Source organism: Schistocerca nitens, chromosome 5 (genome assembly GCF_023898315.1).
Source record: "Schistocerca nitens isolate TAMUIC-IGC-003100 chromosome 5, iqSchNite1.1, whole genome shotgun sequence".
NCBI lineage: Eukaryota > Metazoa > Arthropoda > Insecta > Orthoptera > Acrididae > Schistocerca > Schistocerca nitens.
The window spans coordinates 435,965,539-435,979,507 of NC_064618.1; the positions used below are offsets into that span (position 1 = coordinate 435,965,539).

The window sequence follows — 13,969 nt, forward strand, 5'->3', positions numbered from 1 at the left end:
TATCAGCAGTATTTTGTTGAAAGTATTGTGCTTCATTAACACCATTTTGGTAGAATAATGTAAAGTACCTACTTGCATCATAAATTGCTTTCTGGTTGAGTAATTTTTTTCTTTGTTATATCCTCAATGTAAATAACACTATTTACTCAGATTTTTTTATTGCAGAAAAAGGAAAAAGGCCTATGAATCAAAATTTGTCCATATGTTATGTAACAGAATAAATTTCCAAACAAAAATTTCTGGCAAAGCAGACTGCTGAAGTAGGCTAAAGCAGTTTTAACAATGGTTGTGGTAGATGTGTCTTGTGACGGGGCTGCTCTTCTGCCTGTTTGATTTTTCTTTTTTACGTGCCTCCAAGATACTGAAATTCAGAATGAATGCCTAAGAATGTATGCAGTGTTTTATATTTTAGTATTGATGGTATTCAAATTGACAGATCGGTTTCAAGGGCCAGTATTTGTAATATCGTAATCAGAGTTGATGAAAAAGCACCATCATGAACATTTCAAACAGCAGTGTAAAGTGTAAAGCATGACTAGAATAAGAAAGTACAATGTGGCAAAGTATGGCAGGACAGAATTTTAAAGCTCAAAAATCTCATTATGAAATCATAACTAGAAAATCTGTTCCTGATGATAGTGCTTAAAGTAAGTTACACTCTCAGCTTCTACATGAAGAATAATTGTCACAGATCATACAGTTAGTAGCTGATGATCGAGTTCATTGTATTCTGGTGTGTTGCATATTTTAGTGGATCTCATGAGTGGAGAACAATTTAATCCCGTGTATTTTTTGAACTGCTTCTTTTAGAAAAACATACAATATCATCATTACGTAAGGTTTCAAGAATGCGTGTTTTGCATTGTGGTTTGATGGAGTACGACTGGTGCTTTCAGATCAACCTTCTTGCTTATTACTTGAACTTCCATTCTAAGTCTATGTTCTGTAGCTTTACCTTTTTGGATCATCTGTCATAATACACACGATATTACAATTTTCCACTACAGCTCTGATCTCGGACAATGCCCGATGCTTTCCTATTATTGTGCTATAAATATGAGTTGGGGAGAATTCAGTGAGTAGGAAAGTTGGATTGGAATGGGTTAATGCACATGACTAGCATTGTGCACAATATTCTTTATGTTTGTGAGGTCTTAAGAGGAATACTCATGTGAATATGAATTTGTATTGTGCTTTACAAAAAAGCCTCTTTTTGGAACACAGGCATACATATAAATTACAGGTCTTCCTTTACTGCCTTCCTCTCATTATCGCAAGATGGGGTACTTGATTGAAGTTGCAGTGTTTATCTGCGGTAATTTTTTTGTTGTATGCAGATTTTTAGATGCTTTACCAGGTGGTTCTTCAGCTGTAATAAAGGCTGGAAAAAACAATCAAAGTGAAGAATAACTGCAAAATGAACTTAATGTTGTACAGGGACACGTCTGCCAACAGCCATGGCAAAACTGGAGAATGAGAGCTTTGAGACATAGTAGATTGTTTTGACAGATTTGGAGGATATGCTTGAAGATACTGGAGAACATAAGCTGGAGTGAATCTTAGTCAAAAGCCTTGATGTAAAGGGCGTGGCAAAGAACAAGAGTAATGATTACTGTTGAAAAACAAAATGCACATCTCCTCTGTCTGCTTGTTTAGAATGCCTTTTCTTATTTATAAATGTGAGCAACTGCAGATGAGGTCTCACTTAAAACATTGAAATGTTGAATTTGTCTGTTTCATTAGATTTCTGAACGAGTGTCTAAAGTAGGTCAGTGTGTCTGGTGATGTTCAATAGATTTTTCAATATTTGAGTGATTTTTTGAATATTTTGTGACTTATGACTTATATATGCATTCCATAATACTTTTTACATTTGGACTTGATTCCTTTTTTGTCACATTTATCACATAAAAGTCCTTGGAATGACATTATCATACAATCTTAAATTTTCCTGAGATTCATTATAAGGCATTCTGTCCCAACAGTGATGCTTCTATGGGACCATGGTGCTCCAGGAGGGTTGTACACAAAGCGTGACTGCAACTCAAGATGGCCACCATCTTGTCATCATGAGATAATATATTGTGTAAAGCTTCAACCACAGTGTTAGCTCAGTGCTAGAGCTTTCAAATGAGTGTACATTTCCCTACATAAATGATATGGCACCATCCTCTGTGTTTCATTGGTGGTACACATGTCATTGTGTTCATTTCAGCTATCTTGAAACCACAAATACCACAGGCCAAAACCAAAATACCAATGTTTGGTGCTCCACTAAGTGTGTGTGTGTGTGTGTGTGTGTGTGTGTGTGTGTGTGTGTGTGTGTGTGTGTGGTTCCCCCCCCCCCCCCCCTATCTCTCTCTCTCTCTCTCTCTCTCTCTCTCTCTCTCTCTCTCTCTCACATATTGAGGATAATGTGAACACTGTTCACGTGTGGGAAGTTGAAGAGTGCAAGCTACTCCCTCTTCTGTAGGCAACTCCATGTACCATGTTTCAGCAAGACAATACATGGTCAATTGGAGTAAAATGTGCAAGTTACCTTCAGAGTACCAATACTTCACCTTTGCCCAATATATCTCCCATCAAACATGCCTGTGGTACAGTTGATTGGTAATTAATTTTTTACTACTTTCCAATAGTCACTGTTGATTCTTCGTAGAGTCATATAGTGTAACCTAATTTGTGGTATCAAGTTCATTTCAGATGTGTGTTTCCTTCTTGGTATCACAGTTTCCACAAACATTATTGTAGTTGTATAAGTGTGAAATGCACATTGAAATTGACAACTACCCTATTAATTAATGTTCCTTTACTGTCATACTAAATGTGCATTGTTAGAGAGAGGGTGGGGATGGGAAACAGTGCTCTCTATTTTAGTGTAAATAAACCTGTCCCTACTCGGATCATTATTCTGTAGTCAGTTGTAGAGAAACAATAGGGAGTTTGTTTTGTTCAGACTGAAACAGTGTTTTTGGCCAAACGTGCATCTTGTACTGAGAGTAAGGAGGTTCTGCTCATATGCTAGTTATACTTTTACAATTTTTTTTTTTATTGTAATGAGCATGTCCCATATTAAACGGTGAACAGTAAGATGGGTGTTCACTTATGTGGCCCAGTTGTATAATGATATGAAAGGCCAGATGAATTATTTGTTTTAATTTAAGTACATGAAAAGTCTTCACTATATAAAAAAGAAAAATTCACTTGGAAATAAACCCTGTAAAATTACAGTGATACAGAATGGTTTAAAAGACAAAATTTCAAGTACTGTCAGTACCTACACATAAAAGTGGGAGAAAACTATATCTACATATTGCAACTTGTGTGTTTCTCTCTCAAGGAGGTAAGAGGCATATCTCGGAGAAGGCTGGAAAGGATGGGAATGTCATTCAGATTGTACATTGGGCAGGGCCAGTATCTTGTAAGCATGTGAGAAGACAAAGATAAAAAGTTCAATGTTTTGTTGCCCCCCCCCCCCCCCTCCCTTCCTCACAACAGGTGGGTCTGTAATCACACAGGGTTTAAGTGACCTGTCCCTTTCTAGTGTTCCCCATCCCATCTTCTTTACTTCCTGAGAATCAAACTTGCAGATTCTGGAAGCTAGGTATTGTTCTTTCTACTTTCATATACATTAATTGGCAATACTTGGACTGAAAACTTTTGACATTGTTGTTGTCCTGAGACTGGTTTGATGCAGCTCTCCATGCTACTCTATCATGTGCAAGCTTCTTCATCTCCCAGTACTTACTGCAACCTACATCCTTCTGAATCTGCTTAGTGTATTCCCACGCTGCCCTCCAATGCTAAATTTGTGATCCCTTGATGCCTCAGAACATGTCCTACCAACTGGTCCCTTCTTCTTGTCAAGTTGTGCCACAAACACCTCTTCTCTCCATTTCTATTCAGTACCTCCTCATTAGTTATGTGATCTACCCATCTAATCTTCAGCATTCTTCTGTAGCACCACATTTCGAAAGCTTCTATTCTCTTCTTGTCCAAACTATTTATCGTCCATGTTTCATTTTCATACATGGCTACACTCCATACAAATACTTTCAGAAACGACTTCCTGACACTTCAATCTATACTCGATGTTAACAAATTTCTCTTCTTAAGAAACGCTTTCCTTGCCATTGCCAGTCAACATTTTATATCCTCTCTACTGCGACCATCATCAGTTATTTTGCTCCCCAAATAGAAAAACTCCTTTACTACTTTAAGTGTCTCATTTCCTAATCTAATTCCCTCAGTATCACCCGACTTAATTCGACTACATTCCATTATCCTCGTTTTGCTTTTGTTGATGTTCATCTTATACCCTCCTTTCAAGACACTGTCCATTCCGTTTAACAGCTTTTCCAAGTCCTTTGCTGTCTCTGACAGAATTACAATGTCATCAGCGAACCTCAACGTTTTTATTTCTTCTCCATGGACTTTAATGCCTACTCCGAACTTTTCTTTTGTTTCCTTTACTGCTTGCTCAATATACAGATTGAATAACATCGGGGATAGGCTACAACCCTGTCTCACTCCCTTCCCAACCACTGCTTCCCTTTCATGCCCCTCGACTCTTATAACTGCCATCTGCTTTCTGTACAAATTGTAAATAGCCTTTCGCTCCCTGTATTTTACCCATGCCACCTTTAGAATTTGAAAGAGAGTATTCCAGTCAACATTGTCAGAAGCTTTCTTTAAGTCTACAAATGCTAGAAATGTAGGTTTGCCTTTCCTTAACCTATTTTCTAAAATATGTCGTAGGGTCAGTATTGCCTCATGTGTTCCAACATTTCTGCGGAATCCAAACTGATCTTCCCCGAGGTCGGCTTCTACCAGTTTTTTCATTCGTCTGTAAAGAATTCGCGTTAGTGTTTTGCAGCTGAGACTTATTAAACTGATAGTTCGGTAATTTCCACATCTGTCAACATCTGCTTTCTTTGGGATTGGAATTATTATATTCTTCTTGACGTCTGTGGGTATTTCGCCTGTCTCATACATCTTGCTCACCAGATGGTAGAGTTTTGTCATGACTGGCTCTCCCAAGGCCATCAGTAGTTCTAATGGAATGTTGTCTACTCCCAGGTCCTTGTTTCGACTCAGGTCTTTCAGTGCTCTGTCAAACTCTTCACGCAGTATCTTATCTCCCATTTCATCTTCATCTACATCCTCTTCCATTTCCATAATATTGTCCTCAAGTACATCGCCCTTGTATAAACCCTCTATATACTCCTTCCACCTTTCTGCCTTCCCTTCTTTGCTTAGAACTGGGTTGCCATCTGAGCTCTTGATATTCATACAAGTGGTTCTCTTCTCTCCAAAGGTCTCTTTAATTTTCCTGTAGGCAGTATCTATCATACCCCTAGTGAGTTAAGCCTCTACATCCTTACATTTGTCCACTAGCCATCCCTGCTTAGCCATTTTGCACTTCCTGTAGATCTCATTTTTGAGATGTTTGTATTCCTTTTTGCCTGCTTCATTTACTGCATTTTTGTATTTTCTCCTTTCATCAATTAAATTCAATATTTCTTCTATTACCCAACGATTTCTACTAGCCCTCGTCTTTTTACCTACTTGATCCTCTGCTGCCTTCACTACTTCATCCCTCAGAGCTACCCATTCGTCTACTGTATTACTTTCCCCCATTCCTGTCAATTGTTCCCTTATGCTCTCCCTGAAACTCTCTACAACCTCTGGTTTAGTCAGTTTATCCAGGTCCCATCTCCTTAAATTTCCACCTTTTTTCAGTTTCTTCAGTTTTAATCTACAGTTCATAACCAATAGATTGTGGTTAGACTCCACATCTGCCCCTGGAAATGTCTTACAATTTAAAACCTGGTTCCTAAATCTCTGTCTTACCATTATATAATCTATCTGATACCTTCTAGTATCTCCAGGATTCTTCCATGTATACAACCTTCTTTTATGATTCTTGAACCAAGTGTTAGCTATGATTAAGTAATGCTCTGTGCAAAATTCTACCAGATGGCTTCCTCTTTCATTTCTCTCCCCCAATCCATATTCACCTACTACGTTTCCTTCTCTCCCATTTCTTACTCTCGAATTCCAGTCACCCATGACTATTAAATTTTCATCTCCTTTCACTACCTGAATAATTTCTTTTATCTCATCATACATTTCATGAATTTCTTCATCATCTGCTGAGCTAGTTGGCATATAAACTTGTACTACTGTAATAGGCATGGGCTTCGTGTCTATCTTGGCCACAATAATGCGTTCACTATGTTGTTGGTAGTAGCTTACCCGCACTCCTATTTTTTTATTCATTATTAAACCTACTCCTGCATTACCCCTGTTTGATTTTGTATTTATAACCCTGTATTCACTTGACCAAAAATCTTGTTCCTCCTGCCACCGAACGTCACTAATTCGCATTATATCTAGCTTCAACCTATCCATTCCGCTTTTCAAATTTTCTAACCTACCTGCCCGATTAAGGGATCTGACATTCCATGCTCCGATCCGTAGAACTCCAGTTTTCTTTCTCCTGATAACGACGTCCTCTTGAGTAGTCCCCACCCGGAGATCCGAATGGGGGACTATTTTACCTCCAGAATATTTTACCCAAGAGGACGCCATCATCATTTAACCATACAGTAAAGCTGCATGCCCTCGGGAAAAATTATGGCTGTAGTTTCCCCTTGCCTTCAGCCGTTTGCAGTACCAGCACAGTAAGGCCGTTTTGGTTATTGTTACAAGGCCAGATCAGTCAATCATCCAGTCTGTTGCCCCTGCAACTACTGAAAAGGCTGCTGCCCCTCTTCAGGAACCACACGTTTGTCTGGCCTCTCAACAGATACCCCTCCGTTGTGGTTGCACCTACAGTACGGCCATCTGTATCGCTGAGGCACGCAGGCCTCCCCACCAATGGCAATGTCCATGGTTCATGGGAGTAGGACTTTTGACTTTTGACGTAGCTTAATCTAAATCACCCTTACAGCTCTAGAGAATGTTGGTGTCTTCTAGGAGCTGTAGCTGGGACTTTGTACATAAAGTTTTGGTAAGGAACTCATGTCCAGCAAAGTAATTTTTTATGCAAAATAAGTTTGAAAATAGGAGCACTTTCAAATCTCCCACTCTACAGTTTGTACACAACAGAGACAATGAGCTCTGACCCATGTGTCCTGCAGGAACCTGTGGCATGGGCAATGTTTCAAATATCAATCATTGGTCTCTCTTCTACCTCATGATGTCCTCTATAAAGTCAAGAGTGTGGCTTGTCCATGGAACACCACAGTCAACTCTGCTAGTAGTGAATATACTTCCTTTCAGCTGTTGTTGTAATCAGGCAAAAATTTTATATGATGCCATAATTTCAGCAGGGACTGAAGATGGCAGCCTCTTCTCAGTTTGTGTTTACTGTGAAATGGGAGCAAAACTTTAACTTTTAAGTCCCCTTCAAAATTCCTGGAAGCCTGAATAGGAATTGTGAAACAACCAGCATACATCAGTGTTAGTTTCTGTTTGATTTCAGCAGGACATTGAGGCATTCAAAAATGGGAGAGGGACCAGGCAAGTTGATTCGATACCATCTATATAATCCTCTGCTGTTGTAGAGGAAGTTTTCAAATTGTTAAACTGGGAATATGAGGAAGGAATGTGTGTTCGTGTAACACGTCTAAACAATGTACATTTTGCTGATAACCTTGTGCTGGCTCTAGTGCAGATAAACATCAGCAGTGAATGGAAGAAGTTCCAAGAGCTAGTTTGAAAATAGGCCAGAAAAAGGAACACAATGAGACAAAATTGTATCCAGAAAAAAAATAGTATTAATAAACAAGAAGTTGTAGAAAAGTTCCATAACTTTTTGTATCTAGGGAAATTAAAGACAGATGGATCATGAAATTGACTGAAGTGGAAGATGTGATTTTGACCTCAATGGAGATTAGTGGGACTGTAGACAGGTGAACAGATGGTTCTTGTTCCAAGGAAGTTCATTGCTTGTTACCAAAATATTGAAAACACCAAGTTGGTTACCTAATGAAAGGTGACTAAATGATATAAGAAAATACACACGTGTGTGGTGGATGTTTGTAGTTGAAGACTATTATGTGTGAAATAGTCTACAGCAGTACTTTATCTAGTTGCAGCCCTCCAATAGGTGGTGTGATGATCATAAAATGAACTGATAATAAGATACAGTGTGACAAAACTTCATTGTTATTACCAAAATATATTGAACATTCTGTGATACACTGGGAGATTTGACAGTAAGGTGTGTCATTTAATCAACAGGTGAAAAGTGTGTGCGTGTTTGTTGCAAGGGGACGGCTTGTGTCTTGTGATAGCCACACTGTTTGCATTTGCAAGTAGTGAAGGAATTGAATTGTGTCCTTTAAAGATGCTATATGCAGCAGTCTTACTTTTAGCAATTGCAGAGTATGTTCCAGAAGGGACTGTGCCATTGTCGAACAAGTCAGTTAGTGTTAAGCAGCCAAAAAGACTTCCTATACTGTTTTGTATTTGAAATAAATGAACAGTGGCAGTTTTTGAATGTATGCAAAATGTATGATTGTTTTATGTAAAAGGTATGGAAATGTAGATTGCATCTCTCAAAGCTGTTACCATAGTATTTGTGGCAGCTCATAACAATTCTTGATTCAAACATCCAGTTTTGTTTAAAAAGGTGTTTAAATGATCTGAACTCCATCATAATTTTAAATTTCCAATAGCAAAGGCACATGTTAAACTAATTAAATCTTCTGCTTAATAGAAACCAAATAATCCAACCTTTTTCACTAGAAGTATCTTATCCTCTTCAGATGTGGTTAATAAGCATTAAATATTTAATTTAATTGCTAAGGCTCTCGTGATCATTTGTTGAACAAACTGTATGTTGGCTTCTGTCTCCGGTTCTTCTGCCAGCCTTTGTTTGTCGATTTCTCTGATGTTTCGCCAGCACAAGTGGCTGGCATTGTCTGAGCTTCCCCATCCATTTTACAATGCCAGCCATCATGCTGACGAAATGTCAGAGAAATCATCAAACAAATGCCGGCCGAAGAATCAGAGTCAGAAGCCAACAGGCAGTTTGTCATTTACTTTAACACTTGGAATGTATAAAATTCAGTTAGAAAACAAAGGTACTGTTTCTAGTTGCATGAAGTGGATAAACTATAGAAAGAAGATAACTTCTAATGTTTGAAGATATAACAATTTTAACTGAATGAAACTGCATTGTATTTTCTTGGCACTGTATTTCTCATTTAGTAATTAACCCATGTATGCTTTTGCATCTTGTGTTTACATCATAATTTATACTCTGTTGCTAAATTGCATGGTTATCAACTCTTCTGAGCATGCTTAAATTTTAGAGCACACACAATTTTTACATTTGTCCTCTTTCTTATAGCTGTTCACTTACACCTGTAACAGTCCCACGACAGAGAAATAAAAGCAGGAAGAAGTGGGAAAGTGTACACAGACTTCACTGTGACAGCTTGGCTAATGATTATATAAAATGCTAAAAGTTCACAACTTGGCTTTTATGTATGTCTTTCTTCTATTTTCTGTATAAAAATGCAAATAAATTATTAACAATATTATGAGAACAAAGTTGCCACTCACCATATAGCAGAACTGCTGAGTCGCAGATAGACACAACAAAAAGACTCTCACAATTAAAGCTTTCGGCCATTAAGGCCTATGTCAGCATTACACACACATATGACTGCAGTCCCAGGCAAGTGTGGTTTCAGTCTTATGAGACTGCAGTTGTATGTGAGTTGTGTTAGCGTGTGCATGTGGGCGTGCGCAAATGTGTGTGTATTGCTGACGAAGTCCTTAATGGCTGAAAGCTTTAATTGTGAGAGTCTTTCAGTTGTGCCTATCTACAACTCAGCATCCCCACTATATGGTGAGTGGCAACTTTCTTCTCATAATATTGTTCCATTCCATCCTGGATTTCCCATTGTTCACAAAAGTTATTAAGTAACATCAGTTATGTTCTCCCTCAAATACATACCATCTATTTATACTGCTCATAATTTTCATTATGGGAACCACTGATCTATTTTTAGTACTAAATGCTTACAAGATAAAACATACTTCAGAATTAAGCTTTCCTTTCTTCATTCATTTCTCCAATGCAAAGTTGTTTCTGTACTGATTAACAAGTTTCTCTTTTGCCCTTGTTCCATATCTATTGATACTATCCATTATCACTAAAGTGCTGAAGAGTCATTTACAACAGGTCTATTCAGAACATTAAAACAAACTTCACTAACTATTCATCAATAGCAATTAGCAGTTTGAACAGTATTGACCATCATTGAAGGTACAATGCCATTCCAGTGTATACCAGTACTTGATAGTTCTAGGAAATATTTACCTGCACACTGAAAAATGAGGCTAACGTATTGTTTATCTTATTTGAAATTAATTTGTGCATTATTGTCATCTGTACAGCTTTTCACTGAAACCAAAGCCAACTACAAACACATTTGTAACATTACTTACAACTTATTGGAGAAATATTTTTAGAAAAGTTCATAGCTGACAAACTGTTTTAATTCTTCACCCAGCTATGTGTCCTCGAAACCAAAGCCGTGCTTAGTCCAGAGACACAGCGCAGGTAGTCGAAATGACCAGGCAAGTGGTCATTGTGCTAAACAAACTCTCAGCGAGGCTCATCGTAAAAGGCAAGTGTTGGAATTGTCCATAAAAAGGTTTGTTTTTTTGTGGACATCATTTATTTTGAAGTGGTGTGGTCTCTGTCATTACTCCTGGCAGAAGTGCATGTGTTACAGAAGATACCGGTGTGGACTACTAAAACTGGTGACGTTCTAACACAGTATAATATGTTAAAAAATTATTGTGGTTTCCAGTTAACACACACCACACATGTATAAAGCTGCAGACACAGTAAGATAGTGTTTAGTTGCAGTTATACTTTCAAATTATCCATCACTACTGTGGGATGAAAGTTTGTCACCTATCCTTTAAATATTAAAAGAAACATTACTGTCTTCTCATTGATTTGAGAAACAGTGATTCCATTGTTGCTGATGAGTCTTCCGTGTTGTATGGCTGTGGTCAATGAAACTTTTCGGTTCTTGACATTTCATCCAAAGCCACACTGGACATCTTCAAAGCCAAGTCTTGCTGAATTGCCAGTAGTACCTCCAAAGATGTCTAGTGCAACTTTGGACAATAAGTTAGGAACTGAAATGTTCCTTCGACCACAGCCATACAACTCGGGAGACTCATCAGCAACTATGACATTTGGCCGTGAAAGCCATTTTTATTCATATCACTTAGTAGTGCACTTAAAATAAGTTGTGTTGTCACACCTTTCCATGTGGAAGGAGATCTTGTGAATCTTGTTACAATGATTTGCTGGCACAAGATTATAATATAATCTTTTAGAATGTGCAAAGCATCATCCCTTGTTACTGTATTTTATGGACTATGACACTTTTTTCTTTGAAAAATTGCCTCCAAAATTGAGGTGTGTCTTATGCTCAAAATTAATTTGAAAAAGTCCAGGGTGGTTTAAAATTCCCGCCAGTCTTAAAAATGGTCATATATTTGATGCCGTGGGGAATCTCTCTCTATCTGGCAAATTTGGATTTAGCAGCAGTGCACTGATGATACAAACAAGAGTTGCAGGGATTTGCAAGGTTACTAACACTGCCTCCCTCCCACCCCCACCCAAAATAATAATAATAATAATAATAATAATAATAATAACAACACTATTCAGCCTCCGACACATGATTGCAGTCTTCGGTGCTAGTCTGTTTGAATTGAAAGTGATTTGTGTTTTCGCGTAACAGTACAACATTTTTGTTAATAGCTAGTTTCGTAGTAGAAAAAAAATAGAGGCATTCATATGATGTAAATTGAAAGTAATAGCATATGGAGAACAATTTGGAAACAGAACAGTTGAGCAGCATTTTGCCCCCCCCCCCCCCCCCCCACACACACACACACACACACACACACACACACACACACACACACACACACACACACCAACACAAAAAGCCATTCGCAGTTGGCGGGCTAGTAAAGAACTGAAAAAAATGGGGAGGACTAAATGTGCAAATAGAGAGAGGACTGCATACAAAATGGCCAAAACTAGATGATAATTTACAGGGACTTTAAAGGTCAGTTCGGTTTTATAATTTTTTTTTTTTTAGTCTGGCTACACAATATTTTAATAAAGATGGTAAAAATGTTTTAAAAACTTGCTTAAAAATTAAGGTGTGTTTTATAGTTTGTAGCATCTTATAGTCCGTAAAATACAGTATTATTCAACACTGGATTTTGGGCAGAACTACAGGTGACGCTAACTTGCAGCAATACAAAAGGTTCTAAGAAATATTTGTAGTATGGCCCATTATATTTTACTTTCACAAATAAATTTCCCTGAACACAGTGCTTCAGTTAATCCTTTGAAACGATTCATCAGACTTTCCCCCTCAATCCTCAAGTGGTTTTTGGTCGTTGAGTGCAGTCATCATCTTATGCTTGAAGGAAGTATTCACCAATAAAAATTGTAGACTTCCAGCCAATATTTCATTTGGAAAACAGGCAGAGACATGCATGAATGTTTGCAGTAAGCCTGAATCTACTGCAACTAACTGGTCAGTGTAAGTTTCCCACTGATCCACTGATCTGCAGTGGTATTAGCATGTAGGAAGAGCTCTTATCTATTGCTCTTAGTATGATTGTTGTAAATTTCTCAATCATTTCATGCAGACTTATCTCTATGCACAACTGTCCGTTGGCTCTTTCTCATGAGGCAAGAACAAAGCATTTCAGCAGTTTGTGTTTGATGAAGAAAGTGGCCAACACACTTCTGTTGACAAGTCAAGAAGTTCACAGTGTAAGCCCTACTTCAAAATTAAGGTGTTTTTTTTATGTGGTTGGAGCCTTATAGTAAAAAATCTAATTTTTTTTTTTTTTGTAACAGTGCTGTTTGTGAAGCAATAAACACCACTTCCAATGTTAAGAATGTTATTGGTTAAAGTAAGCAAATGCATGTCTCAAAAGCTGGGGTTCCAAGACAGTTACATTGTGTAAGAAAGCAGAGGATTGAATAAGTTTCTAAATTATCATATGCATGTGGTGGTATATAAAGTAGCTTATGATGATCGCTGCACAATATGTTAAACAATGGAAAATACAGGCTGGAATAACAATAGTATGAAATAAGATTGCAATTCACCACATAATAGAAGCATTGAGCAGCGTACAGGCATGTTTAAAAGTAGAATAAGCTATTGGACATACTCATTCTTCAGCTTTAGAAACCACAAGCACAAGTACACAAGGCTACAGTTGTCTCCAACTGTGGAGGCCTTGGCACATGGATATCACAGTTGCCGTGGCCTGTGTGTGTGTGTGTGTGTGTGTGTGTGTGTGTGTGTGAGAGAGAGAGAGAGAGAGAGAGAGAGATCTCGAGAAGGAATATGTCCAATAGCTTTGTCTAATTTTAAATATGCCTGCCAGCCACTTAGTGGCTCCTCTACATCCATACGAGTTCAACAATATAAGGAAAAAAGATATATTGCTACTCTCTGTAAAGATGACACATTGAGTTACAGATACACACTTACTTACACATTAACTTTTGGCCTAAGCCTTCTTGAGATAAAGGAAACGCACCAAATACAAACACATGCACATGCGTGCACACATTAATTCACACAAGGAAGCACACCTCATGCACACATACCAGCTACTTCCATGTGCTTGGACAGGTGCTCTGTGCATTCCAGTCCTAGCTGCCAGAGATGGCGGTCTGTGTGCATGGGGTTATACGTGTGTGTGTGTGTGTGTGTGTGTGTGTGTTTGTTTGTTTTTCATTTGTGAAGAAGGCTTTGTCCGAAAGCTAATGTGTCTCTTTTTATTTGTACATCTACAACACAATGAGTCATGTTGATGGTTTGCAACAATTTATCTATTCCTTATATTTTTGATATTCCAACCTGGAGTTTCCATTGTGTAC

At 38.0% G+C, this 13,969-nt stretch overlaps 1 protein-coding gene across 4 annotated transcripts in view; it reads left to right on the forward strand.

Annotated features, from left to right (window-relative positions):
• Positions 1 to 13,969, forward strand: part of LOC126260220 (BTB/POZ domain-containing protein 10) — a 143,309-nt gene that overhangs the window by 9,559 nt on the left and 119,781 nt on the right. For 2 of the 4 annotated variants that reach the window (XM_049957520.1, XM_049957522.1), the window contains exon 3: positions 10,536 to 10,652. The exons of the other annotated variants lie outside the window; for them this stretch is intronic. In XM_049957520.1, coding sequence (XP_049813477.1) covers positions 10,536 to 10,652 — 117 coding nt within the window. The remainder of the gene's footprint in view (positions 1 to 10,535; positions 10,653 to 13,969) is intronic. 4 annotated transcript variants of the gene reach the window in all.